The 22,170-nt window shown below is 44.1% G+C and overlaps 1 protein-coding gene across 4 annotated transcripts in view; it reads left to right on the plus strand.

The window, feature by feature from the left end:
- PAK3 (p21 (RAC1) activated kinase 3) overlaps positions 1-22,170 on the plus strand; it is a 228,843-nt gene that overhangs the window by 186,638 nt on the left and 20,035 nt on the right. For all 4 annotated transcript variants that reach the window (XM_073547658.1, XM_073547655.1, XM_073547657.1 and 1 more), the window contains 4 exons: positions 3,489-3,526; positions 4,404-4,532; positions 10,385-10,559; positions 17,433-17,496. In XM_073547658.1, coding sequence (XP_073403759.1) covers positions 3,489-3,526; positions 4,404-4,532; positions 10,385-10,559; positions 17,433-17,496 — 406 coding nt within the window. The remainder of the gene's footprint in view (positions 1-3,488; positions 3,527-4,403; positions 4,533-10,384; positions 10,560-17,432; positions 17,497-22,170) is intronic.

Genomic DNA, 22,170 nt, shown 5'->3' on the forward strand with positions numbered 1-22,170 from the left:
ATGTGCAGCACGTCACCCCCCCAGCCTTCCCATGTGCAGCACGTCACCCCATACCCTCCCCATGTGTAGCACGACCGCCTCATAGCCTCCCCATGTGCTGCACGTCACCCCCATACCCTCCCCATGTGCAGCACGACAGCCTCATAGCCTCCCCATGTGCAACACGTCACCCCCCCAGCCTTCCCATGTGCAGCACGTCACCCCATACCCTCCCCATGTGCAGCACGACAGCCTCATAGCCTCCCCATGTGCTGCACGTCACCCCCATAGCCTCCCCATGTGCAGCACGACAGCCTCATAGCCTCCCCATGTGCAACACGTCACCCCCCCAGCCTTCCCATGTGCAGCACGTCACCCCATACCCTCCCCATGTGCAGCACGACAGCCTCATAGCCTCCCCATGTGCTGCACGTCACCCCCATTGCCTCCGCATGTGCAGCACGACAGCCTCATAGCCTCCCCATGTGCAACACGTCACCCCCTAGCCTTCCCATGTGCAGCACGTCACCCCATACCCTCCCCATGTGCAGCACGACAGCCTCATAGCCTCCCCATGTGCTGCACGTCACCCCATACCCTCCCCATGTGCAGCACGACAGCCTCATAGCCTCCCCATGTGCTGCACGTCACCCCCATAGCCTCCCCATGTGCAGCACGACAGCCTCATAGCCTCCCCATGTGCAACACGTCACCCCCCCAGCCTTCCCATGTGCAGCACGTCACCCCATACCCTCCCCATGTGCAGCACGACAGCCTCATAGCCTCCCCATGTGCTGCACGTCACCCCCATAGCCTCCCCATGTGCTGCATGTCACCCTCATAGCCTCCCCATGTGCAGCACGTCACCCCATACCCTCCCCATGTGCAGCATGTCAGCCCCATAGCCTCCCCATGTGCTGCACGTCACCCCCATAGCCTCCCCATGTGCTGCACGACAGCCTCATAGCCTCCCCATGTGCTGCACGACAGCCTCATAGCCTCCCCATGTGCAGCACGACAGCCTCATAGCCTCCCCATGTGCTGCACGTCACCCCATACCCTCCCCATGTGCAGCATGTCAGCCCCATAGCCTCCCCATGTGCTGCACGTCACCCCCATAGCCTCCCCATGTGCAGCACGACAGCCTCATAGCCTCCCCATGTGCTGCACGTCACCCCATACCCTCCCCATGTGCAGCACGACAGCCTCATAGCCTCCCCATGTGCAGCACGTCACCCCATACCCTCCCCATGTGCAGCATGTCACCCCCATAGGCTCCCCATGTGCTGCACGTCACCCCCATAGCCTCCCCATGTGCAGCACGACAGCCTCATAGCCTCCCCATGTGCTGCACGTCACCCCATACCCTCCCCATGTGCAGCACGACAGCCTCATAGCCTCCCCATGTGCAGCACGTCACCCCATACCCTCCCCATGTGCAGCATGTCAGCCCCATAGCCTCCCCATGTGCTGCACGTCACCCCCATAGCCTCCCCATGTGCAGCACGACAGCCTCATACCCTCCCCATGTGCTGCACGTCACCCCATACCCTCCCCATGTGCAGCACGACAGCCTCATAGCCTCCCCATGTGCAGCACGTCACCCCATACCCTCCCCATGTGCAGCATGTCAGCCCCATAGCCTCCCCATGTGCTGCACGTCACCCCCATAGCCTCCCCATGTGCAGCACGACAGCCTCATAGCCTCCCCATGTGCTGCACGTCACCCCATACCCTCCCCATGTGCAGCACGACAGCCTCATAGCCTCCCCATGTGCAGCACGTCACCCCATACCCTCCCCATGTGCAGCATGTCAGCCCCACAGCCTCCCCATGTGCTGCATGTCACCCCCATAGCCTCCCCATGTGCAGCACGACAGCCTTATAGCCTCCCCATGTGCTGCACGTCACCCCCATAGCCTCCCCATGTGCAGCACGACAGCCTCATAGCCTCCCCATGTGCAACACGTCACCCCCCCAGCCTTCCCATGTGCAGCATGTCACCCGCATAGCCTCCCCATGTGCAGTACGACAGCCTCATAGCCTCCCCATGTGCAGCACGTCACCCCATACCCTCCCCATGTGCAGCACGACAGCCTCATAGCCTCCCCATGTGCTGCACGTCACCCCCATAGCCTCCCCATGTGCTGCATGTCACCCCCATAGCCTCCCCATGTGCAGCACGTCACCCCATACCCTCCCCATGTGCAGCACGTCACCCCATACCCTCCCCATGTGCAGCATGTCAGCCCCATAGCCTCCCCATGTGCTGCACGTCACCCCCATAGCCTCCCCATGTGCAGCACGACAGCCTCATAGCCTCCCCATGTGCTGCACGTCACCCCATACCCTCCCCATGTGCAGCACGACAGCCTCATAGCCTCCCCATGTGCAGCACGTCACCCCATACCCTCCCCATGTGCAGCATGTCAGCCCCACAGCCTCCCCATGTGCTGCATGTCACCCCCATACCCTCCCCATGTGCAGCACGACAGCCCCATAGCCTCCCCATGTGCAGCACGACAGCCCCATAGCCTCCCCATGTGCTGCACGTCACCCCCATAGCCTCCCCATGTGCAGCACGACAGCCTCATAGCCTCCCCATGTGCAACACGTCACCCCCCCCAGCCTTCCCATGTGCAGCATGTCACCCGCATAGCCTCCCCATGTGCAGTACGACAGCCTCATAGCCTCCCCATGTGCAGCACGTCACCCCATACCCTCCCCATGTGCAGCACGACAGCCTCATAGCCTCCCCATGTGCTGCACGTCACCCCCATAGCCTCCCCATGTGCTGCATGTCACCCCCATAGCCTCCCCATGTGCTGCATGTCACCCCCATAGCCTCCCCATGTGCTGCATGTCACCCCCATAGCCTCCCCATGTGCAGCACGCCACCCCATACCCTCCCCATGTGCAGCATGTCAGCCCCATAGCCTCCCCATGTGCAGCACGACAGCCTCATAGCCTCCCCATGTGCTGCACGTCACCCCCATAGCCTCCCCATGTGCTGCATGTCACCCCCATAGCCTCCCCATGTGCAGCATGTCACCCGCATAGCCTCCCCATGCCCACCCAAACATCCCATACACATGAAAAAAGAACATCACATGCTCACCTCAGTCCTGTTCCCTGGCGCTCTGCTTCTGCCCCTATCTCGGTGTCTCCGATGCGCTGACTCTAAGCAGTACACAGCTGACGCGATAAAATGGCATTATCGCGTTGGCTGTTTCACTCGCTGATTGGTGGAGAAAGTGGACAGAGGTCCCTACTCCACCAATACAATCAGCGCAGATGGAGACAGCAAGCGGGCGGGCACGGTGTAGCCCGCGGACCTCTGGTTTCCAGCCCCACTGCTGTCTCGGTCCGCGGGCCCGACTGAGACAGCCAAAGGGCCGGATGTGGCCTGTGGGCCGCAGTTTGCCCAGGTCTGTGTTAGTGATATGTTTAATAAAGTTTATATTTTACATCTGACCGTTTTTATCTCTCTTTTTTTTTTCATGTTGCAGATAAAAGCGCACATGGATATATAGCTGCTCACTCTTTGGTAAGGCGAATACCACAATATTCTCTATTCTAGCTGATAGCAGTAGAAGTATACAGGTAATTTTTCAGGATCGCCCTGTTTTGAACAGTGTGGTTAAGTCATACTGCCCAGACGTATCCCAAAAGGGTATTGTTTTGGTATAAGTATGATCCATTATACACTATAGATACACCTGGAGGAGGCAAAGAATAAACTACATGAGACAGAATGTTAAAAACTCCACAATCACTTGCATATGTTGGTGTCAGTATTTATTAAGCAATATCTGAAGTGAAAAAGTATAATTAAAAGATTTGCACCTTTTTGTGTTTTATACCTGGTTTTGTTTTTGCCTTACAAATGCTGACAAAAGTACATGAATGTCAGAATGACCTGCAGGCACTTTATTAGTTGTAAGATTGGCTCTGACTAGTCATGAGTCTTTGGATAATCGGCTGTCAGTTGTACATTTAAACCTCTGCTCATATTGGGATTGTGAGTCAAGTGGGCGGACCTAATCAATGATAGCTCTTTGTATGCACACTTCTACAAAGAAATCTGTCACTCACTGGACTCACTAGTCCGAAATGGGTAAAGGTTTAAAAGAAAAAAACTGGATTTATACAAAATAATTTCCAGAAAACCATATTTCCATCTCCTCCAGCTCTGCATCATGATAGCTTGAAGATTATTCTGCATGACTAAGGTGACAGGTTCCCTTTAATTATTCTATGATAACAGGTACTTTTTAAGGAAATGGCATTGGACTGTGCTAATATTTTAGCAGGGAAGGGTGTTGGGTTGGGTTTTTATTGCTTTATTGCTTTGTTTACTTGGTCACAGCCAGAAGCCAAGAGAACAACACGGTGACCTCTTTATTTTATCACTTCTATTCCAGAACACAAAGACTGCATCTGAGCCCCCCCTAGCACCTCCAGTCTCTGAGGAGGAAGATGAAGAAGAAGAGGAGGAAGAGGAGGATGAGCCTCCACCTGTGATAGCCCCACGTCCTGAACACACAAAATCTGTAAGATTGCAAAAAAAAAATACTAGTAGCTCCAAGTCTAAATCATCGCGTGCAAGATTTGTTAGAGGGTTATTAGAAGGAAAGTTGTCATCTGAAACTGACATTGGATTCATATATTCATACTTTAAATTTATTTTATGATTTATTCGTTTGGCAATGTATTTCCTATATCACAATCTTGATATGTATGTGTGTGTGTGTGTATATGTATGTACTGTATGTATGTATATGTGTGTGTGTGTGTGTGTGTGTGTGTGTGTGTGTGTGTGTGTATATATATGTATGCATGTGTGTGTGTATATATATATATATATATATATATATATATATATATATATATATATATATATATATATATAATATATTCGTACAGACCAAAAGTTTGGACACACCTATTCATTCAAAGAGTTTTGTTTATTTTCATGACTATGAAAATTATAGATTCACTCTGAAGGCATCAAAACTATGAATTAACACATGTGGAATTATATAATTAACAAAAAAGTATGAAACAACTGAAAATACTGTGTGTCTTATAGTCTAGGTTCTTCAAAGTAGCCACCTTTTGCTTTGATTGCTACTTTGCACACTCTTATCATTCTCTTGATGAGCTTCAAGAGGTAGTCACCGGAAATGGTTTTCACTTCACAGGTGTGCCCTGTCAGGTTTAATAAGTAGGATTTCTTGCTTTATGAATGGGGTTGGGATCATTAGTTGTGTTGTGCAGAAGTCTGGTGGATACACAGCTGATAGTCCTACTGAATAGACTGTTAGAATTTGTATTATGGCAAGAAAAAAGCAGCTAAGTAAAACGAGTGGCCATCATTACTTTAAGAAATGAAGGTCAGTCAGTCTGAAAAATTGGGAAAACTTGGAAAGTGTCCCCAAGTGTAGTGGCAAAAACCATCAAGCGCTACAAAGAAACTGGCTCACATGAGGACCGCCCCAGGAAAGGAAGACCAAGAGTCACCTCTGCTGCGGAGGATAAGTTCTTCCGAGTCACCAGCCTCAGAAATCGCAGGTTAACAGCAGCTCAGATTAGAGACCAGGTCATTGGCAGACAGAGTTCTAGCAGCAAACACATCTCTACAACAACTGTTAAGAGGAGACTTTGTGCAGCAGGCCTTCATGGTAAAATAGCTGCTAGGAAACCACTGCTAAGGACAGGCAACAAGCAGAAGAGACTTGTTTGGGCTAGAGAACACAAGGAATGGACATTAGACCAGTGGAAATCTGTGCTTTGGTCTGATGAGTCTAAATTTGAGATCTTTTGTTCCAACCACCGTGTCTTTGTGCGACGCAGAAAAGGTGAACGGATGGACTCTACATGCCTGGTTCCCACCGTGAAGCATGGAGGTGGTGTGATGGTGTGGGGGTGCTTTGCTGGTGACACTGTTGGGGATTTATTCAAAATTGAAGGCATACTGAACCAGCATGGCTACCACAGCATCTTGCAGCGGCATGCTATTCCATCCGGTTTGCGTTTAGTTGGACCATCATTTATTTTTCAACAGAACAATGACCCCAAACACACCTCCAGGCTGTGTAAGGGCTATTTGACCAAGAAGGAGAGTGATGGGGTGCTGCGCCAGATGACCTGGCCTTCACAGTCACCAGACCTGAACCCAATCGAGATGGTTTGGGGTGAGCTGGACCACAGAGTGAAGGCAAAAGTGCCAACAAGTGCTAAGCATCTCTGGGAACTCCTTCAAGACTGTTGGAAGACCATTACCAGTGACTACCTCTGGAAGCTCATCAAGAGAATGCCAAGAGTGTGCAAAGCAGTAATCAAAGCAAAAGGTGGCTACTTTGAAGAACCTAGAATATAAGACATATTTTCAGTTTCACACTCTTTGTTAATTATATAATTCCACATGTGTCAATTTATAGTCTTGATGCCTTCAGAGTGAATCTACAATTTTCATAGTCATGAAAAATGACTCCTTGAATGAGAAGGCATGTCCAAACTTTTGGTCTGTACTATATATATATATATATATATATATATATATATATATATATATATATTCCAGAAAAATGAAGGCAGCAGTCCAGCAAAGAAAGTTGATGTTGTTCTATTGGCCCATGTGAGACGTTTCGGTCCAAATGTGGACTTTTCTCAAGCAGTTATCAAGTGCACTTGATAACTGCTTGGGAAAGGTCCACATTTGGACTGAGACGTCTCACATGGGCCAATAAAACCACATCCACTTTCTTTGCTGGAGTGTTGCCTTCATTTTTCTGGATCATAGTATGAGGTTTGGTACATACCTGGAAGGATTTTTTTGCACCCCCTACATTTTTTTTTTTTTTGTGCTGCTTTTCATTTTCTATCATGTATGTATGTATGTATGTATGTATGTATTTATGTATTCGTTATGAATAGATACTTACCGGCCTTCAGAGCAGAATGCTGCTTTCAGCTCTGACAGAAGGACGATCTGCTGGGTGCACCCTTCTAGCAGCTGATCGGGTCCTAATACCCAAACTGCATTATTGTGAGGATTTGCTCAGCTATTACAAAATGACTATATAATACGTTAAGCCAAAGGAATAGATTAAGATACAAGATGTAATAATTTTTTTCTTGACAATCCCTTTTTATTTAATGCAAACTAATCTGATGTGGTCAGAGAGCATAAAACGTAATTCCAGCTTAGTAGATCAATAATCGCTCTCATATGAATATCTTACAAGCTACAGAATTGTGAATAGGTCCAGTTAATATATTTTGTATAATTGTGTGATAAATCTGAACTATACAGAGAAGGGTGTCAATCATTAACTTGTTTCTAAAATTTACATATCCCAAGGTGAATGGCCCAAGGTGTTTAATACATACGTCCTACCAAGGATAGCTAGTGGAAAAGCGTCAGCGCTAGTGAATTTGTCAGTGGAGAGCCCTCGAACGCCTCTATGGACTTGATCCAGCTGTCCCCAACACAATTAGTATGGAGAGTGAGGCAGCCATTCAGTAAAATGAACCTTGTATTATGTGAAGGCTCAACCCCAGTGAGCTTTCTTCAAGCCTTGACCATAAAGCAATGGTGACCAGGAAATATACAGGTGGTAACAATCAATAATCAGATAATTGTGTCACTAAGTAATAAGACGTGTCAAACAGCGTGATCGATCATTACTAGTGATGAGCGAGTATACCCGTTGCTTGGATTTTCCCGAGCATGCTTGGGTGATCTCCGAGTATTTGGCGTGCTCGGAGATTTAGTTTGTCACCTCAGCTGCATGATTTGCTGCTAGCCTAAATACACGTGGGGGTTTCCTAACAAACAAGCATTCCTAACATGTATTCAGGCTGTCTAGCAGCCACAAATCATGCAGCTGCGGCGACAGAAACTAAATCTCCGATCACGCCAAAATACTCGGAGGTCACCCAAGCATGCCCGGGAAAACCCGAACAACGGGTATACTCACTCAACACTAATCATTATAGCCACATTCTGTTAGTCATGTATCACTTCAGTAAATATAACACAAAACAATTTGCTTGTAATTTAATATAAAAGAATGTGAAAAGGATCTAGTAAGCCAACAAATGTATAAATCAGAAGTGTGTTCAAACCCATAAGTAGCTCCATTCTTAATAAAGATATTGCATGTTCAGTGATACCATTGTATAGAATACCTTCCCACTACGTATTCATTGCATCCATACAGTGCTCATTTGTCACACATAGTAAAATAGGGGGACGAGCGCCTGATATTCACTTGCTGGGTAACCTCCCAGTCCGTCACATTACTAGTGCATGTCAGAATTTACTCTCATCGGCTCATATTGTTATATAAAATAAGTGAATTGTTTTGCATTATATTTATTGCAGTGATGCATGACACACACAATACTGATATAATGATTGATCACTGTGGTTGACACTCTTCACTGTTTAATGACACAGTGATTATGTACTGTAATTACTGATTGTTTGTCCTGGCATAAATACTGGTTACTGTTGCTTTATGGTTATGCTTGAGAAAAGCTTACTTGTGCTGAAATGTCGTATGGGTTAATAAAAAGTTAATTTTCACTGCCTCACTCCCCATTTTAATGGCTGTTGGTGTCTTTAGTTAACGCCTTAAAGGGAATCTGTCAGTAGGATCACCCCTCCTAAGACCTCAATATGGGTCAAAGGAAGCTGAATAAAATGATACCTTGATATCTGTGATCTGATTTCAAATCTACCTTTTTCTTATATGTAAAAGCTGATAAGCCATATTGGCAGGACACTGATCTGCAGGAGAATCTGCTTCCAGGGTTTAATTTAAATAAATGGAGAGTTACCAGTGTGAGACATGTAACTATCATACCGCAGAACAGGAAAAATGAATTTTGTCTTCTTCAAACACATTTTTTGTAGCTCTCTAATCTCTGCTGTGTTGTAACAATATTGCAGCCCTGTCTGCCTGTGAGCTGGAAGCTCAGAGGAGCCTTCAGATGTGTCGGGTATAATCACACACAGCTCTGCAGTGAGAGCGGCCATTACATGTATCACATTGGTAGCTTTCCATTTCATTTCCAATAATCTCTGGAGACAGATTCTCATGCAGATCAGTGTCCGGCTCATAGATATTAACAGTTCATTTACAAAAAAATGTGGATTTCTTTGGAATAAGACATCAGATCGCAGATATCAAAGTATCATTTTATTCAGCTTTCTATGATCTGAAGACCCATATAGACAACTTACAAGGGTCAATCCTACTGACAGGTGCCCTTTAAGTGTTTTTGGAATGGAAAAAATTGTGTATGTAGGCACAATTTATGAAAAGTAAGGGTTGACATTTGTAAATCTTTGGGATTTCTCGGGTTTAGGCTCCTATCATGGAAGCCATGGAGTTGCCCCATCAAAAAATATACCGAGGTTTACTGTGGAGACCGTTGTCTTGCAGATACTTTGAATTTTTACCCTTTTATTTGTAAGAATATATGCACCAGTGGTCGTACATCTACTACTCCTTTATTATTGTCCAGAGGCGAATGGTAGCATTTCAGATCTGAGTGCTAGCTTTTTTATGTATGTACTCATCTTGAGTATGGTAGATTGTGTTGGTTATGGTTCTGCTGGATCTTTCCCTTGTAAAATAAAATACTTCCTGAGTATTTCTCTGTTCCTAACCTAAGGCCAGGCTTAGGCTATGTGCACACAGTGCGGATTCAGCTGCAAATTTTTTCGCGCGGATCCGTAGGTAAAACTGCAGGTAAAGTGACCTGCGGTTTTCCCCTGCGGTTTGACACCTGGACAATGGAACAGGTGTCAAACCCCTGCAGAATCCGCAGAAAGAATTGACATGCTGCGGATTTAAAACCGCAGCAAATCCGCATGGAAAAATCCGCAGCATGTGCACTGCGGTTTTGAAAACCCATTGCTTTGCATTGTACTGTACAATGTCTGCGGAACTGCTGCGGATCCGCAGAGCCAAATCCGCTGCGGATTGGCAGTAGAATCCGCAACGTGTGCACATACCCTTAGACTGTCTTAAGTCCTAGTCTGTATATGAACCTCAATGTCTGGACTGACTGTTGGTCTTCTGACCCAAAGTTACAGCCTTATAGGCATCCATTAGGTTGTAAGTTCTGGTTAGGAGACTCGCAGGCAGTCCGGACACTGCTGTCCATATACAGACTGTGATATATGTCCGTGTGACTGCAGCCTAAATTACACTTTTTCAGTAATCATGAGTTGTTGTTTCTCCCTTCATACTATGCGTTCCTCCATCTGTTAAGCCTTCTTCAGGACATCAGGGTCATGAATCTCCTGCAAATGTTCATAAGAGAGCATATATAAGGCAGATGGCCTATATACAAACAAGTATGTATATTTTTGTCTTTCTTGCAGATTTATACACGGTCTGTCATTGAACCCGTAGCCGTACCTGTACCAGCTAAAGAGGCCTCGACTTCCCCAGTAACCACCCAGCCAGAAAACTCAAGCACGAGCACTTTGTACAGGAATACAGATCGACAACGTAAAAAATCCAAGATGACAGATGAAGAAATCCTGGAAAAATTAAGTATGTTTTCCAGTTAATGTTTGTAGTTTTACTCTCCATAGAAAAACATAATAAATACAAGGTGCCATTTTTAAAAAACATTCCCTTAAATGCATATTAAGTATGGGTTTTCATTGCAAAAACCTGCAAAAAATACTGTACAATGCATTTATGTGTAGTTTTTCCAAACCCCCTTAGTGCAGATTTTAGGGCACTCTGCAAACGTGCATACGTGGTTTCCCGGTTTTCTGTATTTGGGGTGAGCTAAGGAATCAAAAAACATGTTGTGTTAAACAGTTATCCACAGTATAAGCCAAAAACAGCATTGGTTGAAAAAATCAGAAGTGGTGACGTGTTCCTATTATACCTTTCCTCTGATTATTCTTCTCCTGGTTTTGACTTACAAATACTGATGTAAAATACTGACCAAATACTGAACGTGTGACCATGGCCTTACTTAAATGACCAAGCATAACTTTTCCAAGCACATTTGTGTAAAACTGAGAATACAGAGATAGTACACCGATCAATGCAAGTTAGTTGGGTAGTCTTTACACACGGGCAAAATGGTCCGTTTGTTAAAAAAAAATAACTGCATTCAATACTCTGATCCGATTTTTAGATCCGATTTTGCCATTAAATTCAATGGGCAAAATAAAAAGGCAGATGCTGTAAAGTGTCCATTTACACATGTAAAAACCTACAGTCATGGCCAAAAGTTTTGAGAATGACACAAATATTATATTTTCACATGATCTGCTGGCCTCTGGTTTTTATGTGTGTTTGTCAGATGTTTTTATCACATTCAGAAATATAATTGCAATCATATTATGAGTAGCAAAAAGTTATATTGACAGTTAGAATGCGTTAATGCAGCAAGTCAATATTTGCAGTGTTGACCCTTCTTCAGGACCTCAGCAATTCTCCCTGGCATGCTCTCAATCAACTTCTGGATCAAATCCTGACTGATAGCAGTCCATTCTTGCAAAATCAATGCTTTTATTTTGTCTGAATTTGAAGGTTTTTGTTTGTCCACCCGTCTCTTGATGATTGACCACAAGTTCTCAATGGGATTAAGATCTGGGGAGTTTCCAGGCCATGGTCCCAAAATCTCTGTTTTGTTCCCTGAGCCATTTAGTTATCACCTTTGCTTTATGGCAAGGTGCTCCATCATGTTGAAAAAGGCATTGTTGATTGCCAAACTGCTCTTGGACGGTTGGGAGAAGTTGCTCTTGGAGGACATTCTGGTACCATTCTTTATTCATGGCTGTGTTTTCAGGCAAGACTGGGAGAGAGCCCATTCCCTTGGCTGAGAAGCAACCCCACACATGAATGGTTTCAGGATGCTTGACAGTTGGCATGAGACAAGACTGGTGGTAGCGCTCACCTGGTCTTCTCCGAATAAGCCGTTTTCCAGATGTCCCAAACAATCGAAAAGGGGATTCATCAGAGAAAATGACTTTACCCCAGTCCTCAGCAGTCCACTCCCTGTACCTCTTGCAGAATATCAGTCTGTCCATGATGTTTTTCCTGGAGAGAAGTGGCTTCTTTTCTGCCCTCCTTGAGACCAGGCCTTGCTCCAAGAGTCTCCGCCTCACAGTGCGTGCAGATGCACTCACACCTGCCTGCTGCTATTCCTGAGCAAGCTCTGCACTGCTGGTAGCCCGATCCCGCAGCTGAAACACTTTTAAGAGACGGTCCTGGCGCTAGCTAGTCTTTCTTGGGCGCCCTGGAGCCTTTTTGGCAACAAGGGAACCTCTCTCCTTGAAGTTCTTGATGATGCGATAGATGGTTGACTGAGGTGCAATCTTTCTAGCTGCGATACTCTTTCCCTGTTAGGCCATTTTTGTGCAGTGCAATGATGACTGCACGTGTTTCTTTAGCGATAACCATGGTTAACAGAAGAGAAACAATGATGCCAAACACCAGCCTCCTTTTAAAGTGTCCAGTGGTGTCATTCTTACTTAATCATGACAGATTGATCTCCAGCCCTGTCCTCATCAACACCCACACCTGTGTTAATGGAGCAATCACTGAAACGATGTTAGCTGGTCCTTTTTAAGACAGGGCTGCAATGATGTTGAAATGTGTTTTGGGGGATAAAGTTCATTTTCTAGGCAAATATTGACTTTGCAAGTAATTGCTGTTAAGCTGATCACTCTTTATAACATTCTGGAGTATATGCAAATTGCCATTAGAAAAAATGAAGCAGTAGACTTTGTAAAAATTAATATTTGTGTCATTCTCAAAACTTTTGGCCATGACTGTACAATCCGGCCTAAACTGTATTAGATGGCTCCTGTATTACAACCATGTTACTCGTGGCTGTCAAGAGTGTGGTACTAAGTCACAGAATACATTAGTATCAATAAGGGTTGACAATTTGCCTTTAAAAGCAGGACAGCCGTCATCGGAAGTAAAGGTCAAACCTTTAAAAATTGGTTGTAAGTAGGTAGGTTTAAGTACGTCGCAGTCATGCTACCTTGCAGATGAATAACCTGTCATCTATCTGATAAGAATCCATTGTGTCACCAACTTTAGTGAGATACTACTGTAGTTGAAATACTTATGATTGCATGTCTTAAAAAATGTATAAAATACTGCAAAAGTGCGAAGAGTTTAACATATTAAAATGATTTGAAACTGACAAATACACCAAAAAACAAACAGAATGCACAAAAAACAGTATTTAAGGGAGTTGTCCGGCCATAAAAATGAATAATAATCTTACAGCTCCACCGCCACTCTGTCCCTGACCGGTCCTTGCAGTTCATCACATGCCCATGAAAATTACAGCCAGTCACTGTTTGGCTGCAGCGGTTCTGTGATTATACAGTAAGGCTAAGTGCACACGTTGCAGAAAATTTCTGCTCAAATACCTGAATCCCTTCCCAGAAACCACACCTATTTTTCCCGCTGCGTTTTTCGCGCGGTTTTGATGCGTTTTTGATGCGTTTTTTTCCGCAGCGGTTTCAAACCGCATGGAAGAAGCCAAAACCACGGAAAAATCCGCAAAATTAATTAGCATGCTGCGGTTTTTACCACGATGTGGTTTTTTCGCGGTAAAAACCGCATCAATGTGCACAAAAAGTGCAAAATGCATAGAAATGACTGAGAAGCTTATTTTTAGCGGTTTTATAGTGAAAACCGCGGTAAAAACCTCTTTAAAAAAAACGCTGTGTGTGAACACAGCCTTACGGTTGACACTTTTCAGAGGGTTTGTTTTTTATGGCTAGAAACCCTTGAGATTACATTTATTTTATTATATTAAACAGTGACATTTTTTAAATTGTGCCTTTAGGGTCGTTAAGCAGTGTTAGGCTGGGTTCACTTGAGTGTATGGAAAATCATTTGTTTTATGTCCAGGGAAAACTGACGATTTTTCATCCTTATTGTCTTCGTTCATATGCTTTCCACGGGTTTCTTTGTTTCATTTCAGATGTAAAAAAAAAATCTAATAAAGCACAAACACTGTTTTCTAGCTTTTCTAATTGTAGTGTATCCATGAAATCCGCATGACTTACGGATGGTGACCCTTATGTAATCCGTTTTTACACACCATTGATGTATAATGGGCTAGTCTGATCAGAAATATGGATCAAAGTGTTTGCAGCTTTTTTATTTTCTTTTTTTTTTTTTACATGCAGACCATCGGTCCATGTGTAAAAATGTTCTTGTGAACTACCCCATTGACATGTAGTGGATGGTGCGCTGTCTGTATGCGATTATTTTTGCATATAGATGATATCACATGAATGTATAATATGCTTGTCTGAAGAAGCCCTTAATGACAGTGATGTTCCAGAACCTTTTTTTTCCCCTAGTTTTATCTTTGTGGTCTTGTGTGGATGGTGGCGCATCCTTACAATTAAAAATGTCTGACTTGCCTTACAGCCTTGATTTACATTCATGCATTTAATCCCATGCCGTATGCAGCTGAACACAGCCAAAAAAGCAGCTATGTAGTACAGGTCCATTGTAAACATTATTAGTCTTCATCCAGAGGTAATACATTCGATTAAGCAAACAGTACATGGTTATTACAAACATCCAATGAGTAAACAGCAATAACCTTTTTTTTAATGTTTTTTTTCCTCTACTCCCACCTACCAGGGTGCATAGGGATTTGAAACTGAACCTGTCAGCAGATTTGCTATTGAATCTGAGAGCAACACAATGTAAAGGCAGAGACCCTGATTCCGGCAATGTGTCACTTACTATTTTATATCTTGCTTTTTCAATAAAGTCAATGTTTTATCAGCAGGAGATTATCACTACAGGACTAGGTGTCTCAGCCTCCTAGTCCAAATATGTCCCTACCACTAATTAGCATTTTCCTCACTATGCAAAGTGTACACAGAAAGCTGCTAATTATTGGTGTGGCCGGGGTTGTACAGGGCTCAGTATTCTGTCTACTACTACCACTGCAGCAAAGAAAACTGGGGTTGTATCAGAATGACAGCAGGCAGAACAGTTAAATGACACATCACTGGAATTAGGGTCTCTGCTCCTGCATCATGCTGCTCTAGAATTACATAGCAACAAACCTGCTGACATATTCCTTTAACTTGTAATTCAGATATACTTTTTTTTGTATGTCAATGGATAATAAAAAAATATTTGAAACCTTTACCCCTGAATCAAAAACAAGGTGAGTAGAGAAATATAAAGGCCTTTTATAATTTATACAAGAGGAAAAAAGGTAGAAAAATCCGGCATCAAAAATCAACCTCTGCCAAAACAGTAATGCTTTATAGGCGTATTTTTAGCACCGAGCCAGTAGGATCTTGGGTGCTGCACCAATGAAAAAGTCAATTCAAATATTCCGGTATTGAGAAGAAAGGTGACACTCACCGATCCTTAAAAGATCCTTTATTGTATAGTGATTAAAACATGGATGCAAGAGAATTGTGTGGACGAAGGCCGTTTTGCACCTCCTGGAGTCACTCCACGCACGAGGAGCGAAACGGCCATTGTCCACCATGTGTTCACACTATTCTCCTGCATCCATGTTTTAATTGCTATACAATATAGCATCTTTTAAGGGACAGTGAGTGCCACCTTTCTTCTCACTACTGGAACATTATAATTCATATAGTTGCTTTAAAGGGAAACACTGAGCTTAGATTTGTTGTGCAATATGTAAGCACTTTATAGAGCTCATTCTATGCATTGGCGTCCATTGAACGATCTCTCAGACATACAGAGAATAGCAGTCAGTCCCTGATTAGAATCGCACACTTGAGTGGGGATTTCAATGAATAAATTGTAAATTCTGCCAAGTCTTTTCCAGCACACCTATAGATCAGACTATTCATTTCCGCCTGCTCTATAACTCACTGCTTGAAAATGAGATTGAATATTTGACAGATTCCTTTTTAAATTGTAAATTCTGCATATTAGTAATTTCATTTTTTAATTTAATGTTTAGAAACACTTTTCACTCTCAAGGAGAATCAGACCATGCAATGTACTAATTTACTAGCATAGCATTTATGGCTGAGTGCATCCATATGTATTATCAAAAAGTTTGGATTACTTGTCAGCAATCACATACAGCCTGCATAACCGACTGATATTGCTGCTTATCTCATATAAGTAGTGTTAGGCTGCAGTACCATACTAAACCTTTAGACAGGTGTGGCACTCTTTTTCTAAGGGCCCCGGCACACATTGCGACTCACTAGCGATCCCGACAACGATATCACCTTGTCAGGAACGCTGGTGAGTCGCTATGTGATCGCTGGTGAGCTGCCAAACAGACAGCTTCACCAGCGATCAGGATCAGTGTCACACGGGTAACAAGCGACGCACGTCGCTTAGTTACCCGCAGTGTATCTTAGTTACCAGCACGCTGATGCAGGGAGCTGGTAACCAAGATACACATAGGGTTTCTAAAGGACGTGCAGCACTTAGAAACCTGATGTGTACCTTGGTTACCAGCTCCCTGCATCAGCGCGCTGGTAATTAAGGTACACATTGGGTTTCTAGGCGCTGCGCGCCCCCTTAGAAACCCGATGTGTACCTTGGTTGCCAGTTCCTGGTCGCTGGTCTCCCGCCTGTCACACGCAGCGATGCATGCTGACCATTGGGAGACCAGCGACCCCAAAAATGTCCGGAGGTTTCCACAGCGATACCCGGCAGGGGGGCCGGTCGCTGATAGCTGTCACACACAGCAATCTCACTGGTGAGATCGCTGTTGTCACAAAAACGTCCATCAGCATTCCTGTTGAACACAATGAATGTAAAAATGTTTGTTTTTATGTATTGAACACTATGGGGACCAGCAGCACAATTTGTCTTTCTGTTACTTATACATTATCTTCAATGGGGAGAAACAAGTGGATCATTGACAAATGATCAAAAATATTAACTGCGAGTCAAATTCATCCTGCTATCCTGTGTGACTATACATTTGTAGAAAAAAAGCGCATAAAACCTGCTGTACCAAAATAATTAAATGCACCCTTGCCTTTTACTTAACATAGGGTTCTTAGTGACACTGTTTTTGGTTAAAAGAAAAAAAAATGTAAAAGACATCCCACCAGCGGCAAGGTGACCCTATTCGGGACGGTCCTACACTGTCTAATATTAAAACCTTACCATGTGTCAGAAGTTACTTGTGTGAATAAGGGCAGACAAAGGACTGGATGCCAAACCCCGCGGACACCTCTGACCTGGGAAGCTTTTTAAATATAATGACCTGCTCAAAGAGGGGAGTCCTCACTGTGCTGCGCAGGCAGCTGATAAAGAATAGAGAATCTAACTATCTAGGGGAAAGAAGCGAAATTGATATTTGTGTGATTTTCTGATTCTATATCTTTACAGTTCAGATTGATTGATTGTATTTTTATATTTAATCATTCCTTTAATTTATACATTATGTGTCCACAGGAAGCATTGTAAGTGTTGGGGATCCTAAAAAGAAGTACACACGATTTGAAAAAATTGGCCAAGGGTGAGTACACCAATTGTCTTCCTTTTTTTATAGTTTTGCATGATTGGTGAAAAAAGCTGAGAGGTTTGTGATTTTCCACTGCTCCCCTAGTCGTGCTACATTAGTTTGCTTGATCTGCTCTCGCTGAAGACTTGACTGTTTCCTCCTTTTCGCACTGATCTGTTCCGTCCTGCTGCTATCTCTAACACTAGAAGGAGGGAGAGCAATATATTTTATGAAGGAGTTAAGGCCCTGTCACACATAGCAATCTCGCTAGCGAGATCGCTGCTGAGTCACAAGTTTTGTGACATAACAGCGATCTCACCAGCGAGATCGCTGTGTGTGACAGCGATCAGCGACCGGCCCCCCTGCCGGTATCGCTGATCGCTATGGGAAACCTCTGGACTTTTCTTTGGTCGCTGGTCTCCCGTTGGCCAGCACGCATCGCTGGTGTGACAGGCTGGAGACCAGCGATCTGCTGGTAACTAACGTACACATCGGGTATCTAAGGGACGCATGTCCCTTGGATACCCGATGTGTACATTAGTTACCAGCGCGCTGATGCAGGGAGCTGTTAACTAACGTACACATCGGGTATCTAAGGGACGCGCGTCCCTTGGATACCCGATGTGTACGTTAGTTACCAGCTCCCTGCATCAGCGTGCTGGTAACTAACGAACACAGCGACGCCGCGTGCTCGGCGTCACTCTGCTAATTGCTGGTGAAGCTGTCTGCTTGACAGCTCACCAGCGATCGTGTAGCGATTCACCAGCGATCCTGACACGTTGATATCGTTGTCGGGATCACTGGTGAGTCGCTATGTGTGATGGGGCCTTTACACTGATGGAGCGGGAGGAAATTTTTTAACAAAGACTGTTTAGACAATTGCTTAATATTGTGTCTAGGAAGCAAGTAAGCAATAAAACAAAATCAGTGTCTTGTAATTTTAATAGCTTTAAAGCCCATTTTGTGGGTGCTATACACCACCGCACCACAATCAGTCATGTGTAGGGGAGCTATGTTCCTGCTACAGACAGAGAACTTGGATCCTGGGCATTTAAAGGGAACTGATCACCTGATTTATTCTGCCCAATCCACTGGAAGCATTAATCAGAGCCTGGCTTTACGACTGACGCCAGGTATAATTTTCTTTTAAAAGCTCCGACATTTCTGAAAAATTATAGCTAGAAGAGCCAACCAGGGACCTTAGTTGGAGATGAGACTAGTCTGGCGCCATCCACGGATGGCTTCTCCCAGCACCGCTTCAGATGAATGCTTAATGGCTCATACACTATGGGAGAGACAGATTTTGCTCTTATTTTATTCCTGTTGCTCCCCTGAGTACTCCAATTTTTTTTTCTTAAATCCTCCACATGGTTATAGAGAGAGGGGCAGTTTTCTTCAGTACTAATTGTTTTGGTCTTTACTAAGTAACGTGATCTACAGAATTTTCTGGGGTCTTGTCATTAGGCTACATTCATTATTACCCTGTAAGCACAGATCCTTTAAAGATTCTAAAAATTAGCACTAAGTAGAAAGACCCCTATTTCACGAACCATATGGCAAATTAAAAACAAAACCGAATACTCAGGGGAGCAGCGGGAATAGAATAAACTGTCCTCTTGTCACCTGGTGACAGGTCTTCTTTCAGGGAAACTCCACTTTGTTGTCACTGTTTGGAAGCGTATTCGGGAAGTACTTTCTTAAAATCTTGATTCCCTCAAATATAGTTAGGTCTATATATATTGGACAGAGACAACATTTTTCTAATTTTGGTTCTAGACATTACCACAATGAATTTTAAACAAAACAATTCAGATGCAGTTGAAGTTCAGACTTTCAGCTTTCATTTGAGGGTATCCACATTAAAATTGGATGAAGGGTTTAGGAGTTTCAGCTCCTTAACATGTGCCACCCTGTTTTTAAAGGGACCAAAAGTAATTGGACAGATCAAATAATTGTAAAAAAAAAATGTTCTTTTCTAGTACTTGGTTGAAAACCCTTTGTTGGCAATGACTGTCTGAAGTCTTGAACTCATGGACATCACCAGACGCTGTGTTTCCTCCTTTTTGATGCTCTGCCAGGCCTTCACTGTGGTGGTTTTCAGTTGCTGTTTGTTTGTGGGCCTTTCTGTCTGAAGTTTAGTCTTTAACAAGTGAAATGCATGCTCAATTGGGTTGAGATCAGGTGACTGACTTGGCCATTCAAGAATATTACACTTCTTTGCTTTAATAAACTCCTGGGTTGCTTTGGCTTTATGTTTTGGGTCATTGTCCATCTGTAGTATGAAACGACGACCAATCAGTTTGGCTGGATCTGAGCACACAGTATGGCTCTGAATACCTCAGAATTCATTCGGCTGCTTCTGTCCTGTGTCACATCATCAAAAAGCACTGGTGACCCAGTGCCACTGGCAGCCATGCATGCCCAAGCCATCACACTGCCTCCGCCGTGTTTTACAGATGATGTGGTATGCTTTGGATCATGAGCTGTACCACGCCTTCGCCATACTTTTCTCTTTCTATCATTCTGGTAGAGGTTGATCTTGGTTTCATCTGTCCAAAGAATGTTCTTCCAGAACTGTGGTGGCTTTTTTAGATGTTTTTTTAGCAAAGTCCAGTCTAGCCTTTTTATTCTTGATGCTTATGAGTGGCTTGCACCGTGCAGTGAACCCTCTGTATTTACTTTCATGCAGTCTTCTCTTTATGGTAGATTTGGATATTGATACGCCTACCTCCTGAAGAGTGTTGTTCACTTGGTTGGCTGTTGTGAAGGGGTTTCTCTTCACCATAGATATTATTCTGCGATCATCCACCACTGTTGTCTTCTGTGGGCGCCCAGGTCTTTTTGCATTGATGAGTTCACCAGTGCTTTCTTTCTTTCTCAGGATGTACCAAACTGTAGATTTTGCCACTCCTAATGTTGTAGCAATTTCTCGGATGGGTTTTTTCTGTTTTTGCAGCTTAAGGATGGCTTGTTTCACCTGCATGGAGAGCTCCTTTGACCACATGTTTCCTTCACAGCAAAACCTTCCAAATGCAAGCACCACACCTCAAATCAACTCCAGGCCTTTTATCTGCTTAACTGAGAATGACATAACGAAGGGATTGCCCACACCTGTCCATGAAATAGCCTTGGAGTCAATTGTCCAATCACTTTTGGTCCCTTTAAAAACAGGGTGGCACATGTAAAGGAGCTGAAACTCCTAAACCCTTCATCCAATTTTAATGTGGATACCCTCAAATGAAAGCTGAAAGTCTGAACTTCAACTGCATCTGAATTGTTTTGTTTAAAATTCATTGTGGTAATGTCTAGAACCAAAATTAGAAAAATGTTGTCTCTGTCCAAATATATATGGACCTAACTGTACTCTTACATTTTATAGTTTCCACATCTACATAAATAGACAGTGAGATGACGCTCCCTCTGGCATCCATGCTGCCCGCCCAGCTATAGTCTGTTGCTGGGCTTCCATTTATAGCCTGCTTCTCCGCCACAGCCTGTGCTGTGTCACGATGGATGTCAGCCAGTGCGCGGTGAGGAACCACGCCAGGGAACACGTCCGGAATCTTAACCGTTTCAGCTAATATTGTCCTGGATATATCCAGGATATATATATGGATATATGTTCCAAATTCTAGTATATGTATTAGTGCAGAATGCGGTGATGATACCGTGACATGAGAAGACTTTGTTGGCCTGTGTATGACCCGGACACATTAGCCTTAATTGCCACCGATTCTGCTATCATTTTGGAAATTGCAGATGGATGGTGATGCTCGCAGGTTAGGAATCCTCAATCTTGTGGCCTCCACGCTGTGCCTTGTTTGCACCATCACCTGACAGCAGACTAGCTTCATACTGTCCTTCTCTGTGCAAGGCTTCTTGGCAGGGTGAAGCGGTTATTCAAATTTTGAGAGAAGGCCAAGATGTATATTTAGTGTTGCTCCAAAAACCTATTTATCCAGTCTGATGCCAAAAACTAAGAGCTGCAGAGATACAGGCGAGCAGAAGCGGAAACGTGCACCGCACTGCATTGGAGGCACGCTCAGCCTATAAAGACTGCCAATCCGTCAGTCCGTAATATCAGAGTCCGGAAAAATGCACAGAGCCGACACTTGGTATTTTGTGGAGAAAACCATAATTTGCAGCAAATTAATTTATTGCACTCAGACTTTCATACGAGATGAAGGAAATCCCCGGATGTTGGCAATGTAATGAGCCTGAGAGATGGCAGACTTCTTATCTGTGCTGCACTGCGGCCAGGAAATTACACTCCGCAAGTGAACGGAAGAAGCAATATCACCTAGAAAGAGAAGCGGAAGACCCTGCTTGTATATGGTGTCCCAGGAACTAGTGACTCTATCTACATTTTTTACATTTTTATGTAACTGGAAATTACCACAAATTATTACAAAGGATAGAGGAAGAAAGCACGAAAAAGAGCAAAACTGTGCGGGGTGCAGAAGAGGTTGTGTATGTGCATCTATGCGTTCAGAAATCACTGCTGTCTAGTATGCTGGTGTGTGTGTATATAATAATGTAGAGACTATATTACTGAAATGGAAGGGTTTCCGGGTTATAAACTGTACCTAGTGTAAAAATGGAGTCTGGGTCATTTATTATTGGCGGTGTGGTGCTGAGTTGCAGTCACAGCTGAGCACTAGAGCCAGAGAGGCTGTGTTTATTATATTT

The sequence above is a fragment of the Dendrobates tinctorius genome, unplaced genomic scaffold, assembly GCF_039654945.1.
Source record: "Dendrobates tinctorius isolate UK_male_01 unplaced genomic scaffold, ASM3965494v1 ptg000154l, whole genome shotgun sequence".
Taxonomy (NCBI): Eukaryota; Metazoa; Chordata; class Amphibia; order Anura; family Dendrobatidae; genus Dendrobates; species Dendrobates tinctorius.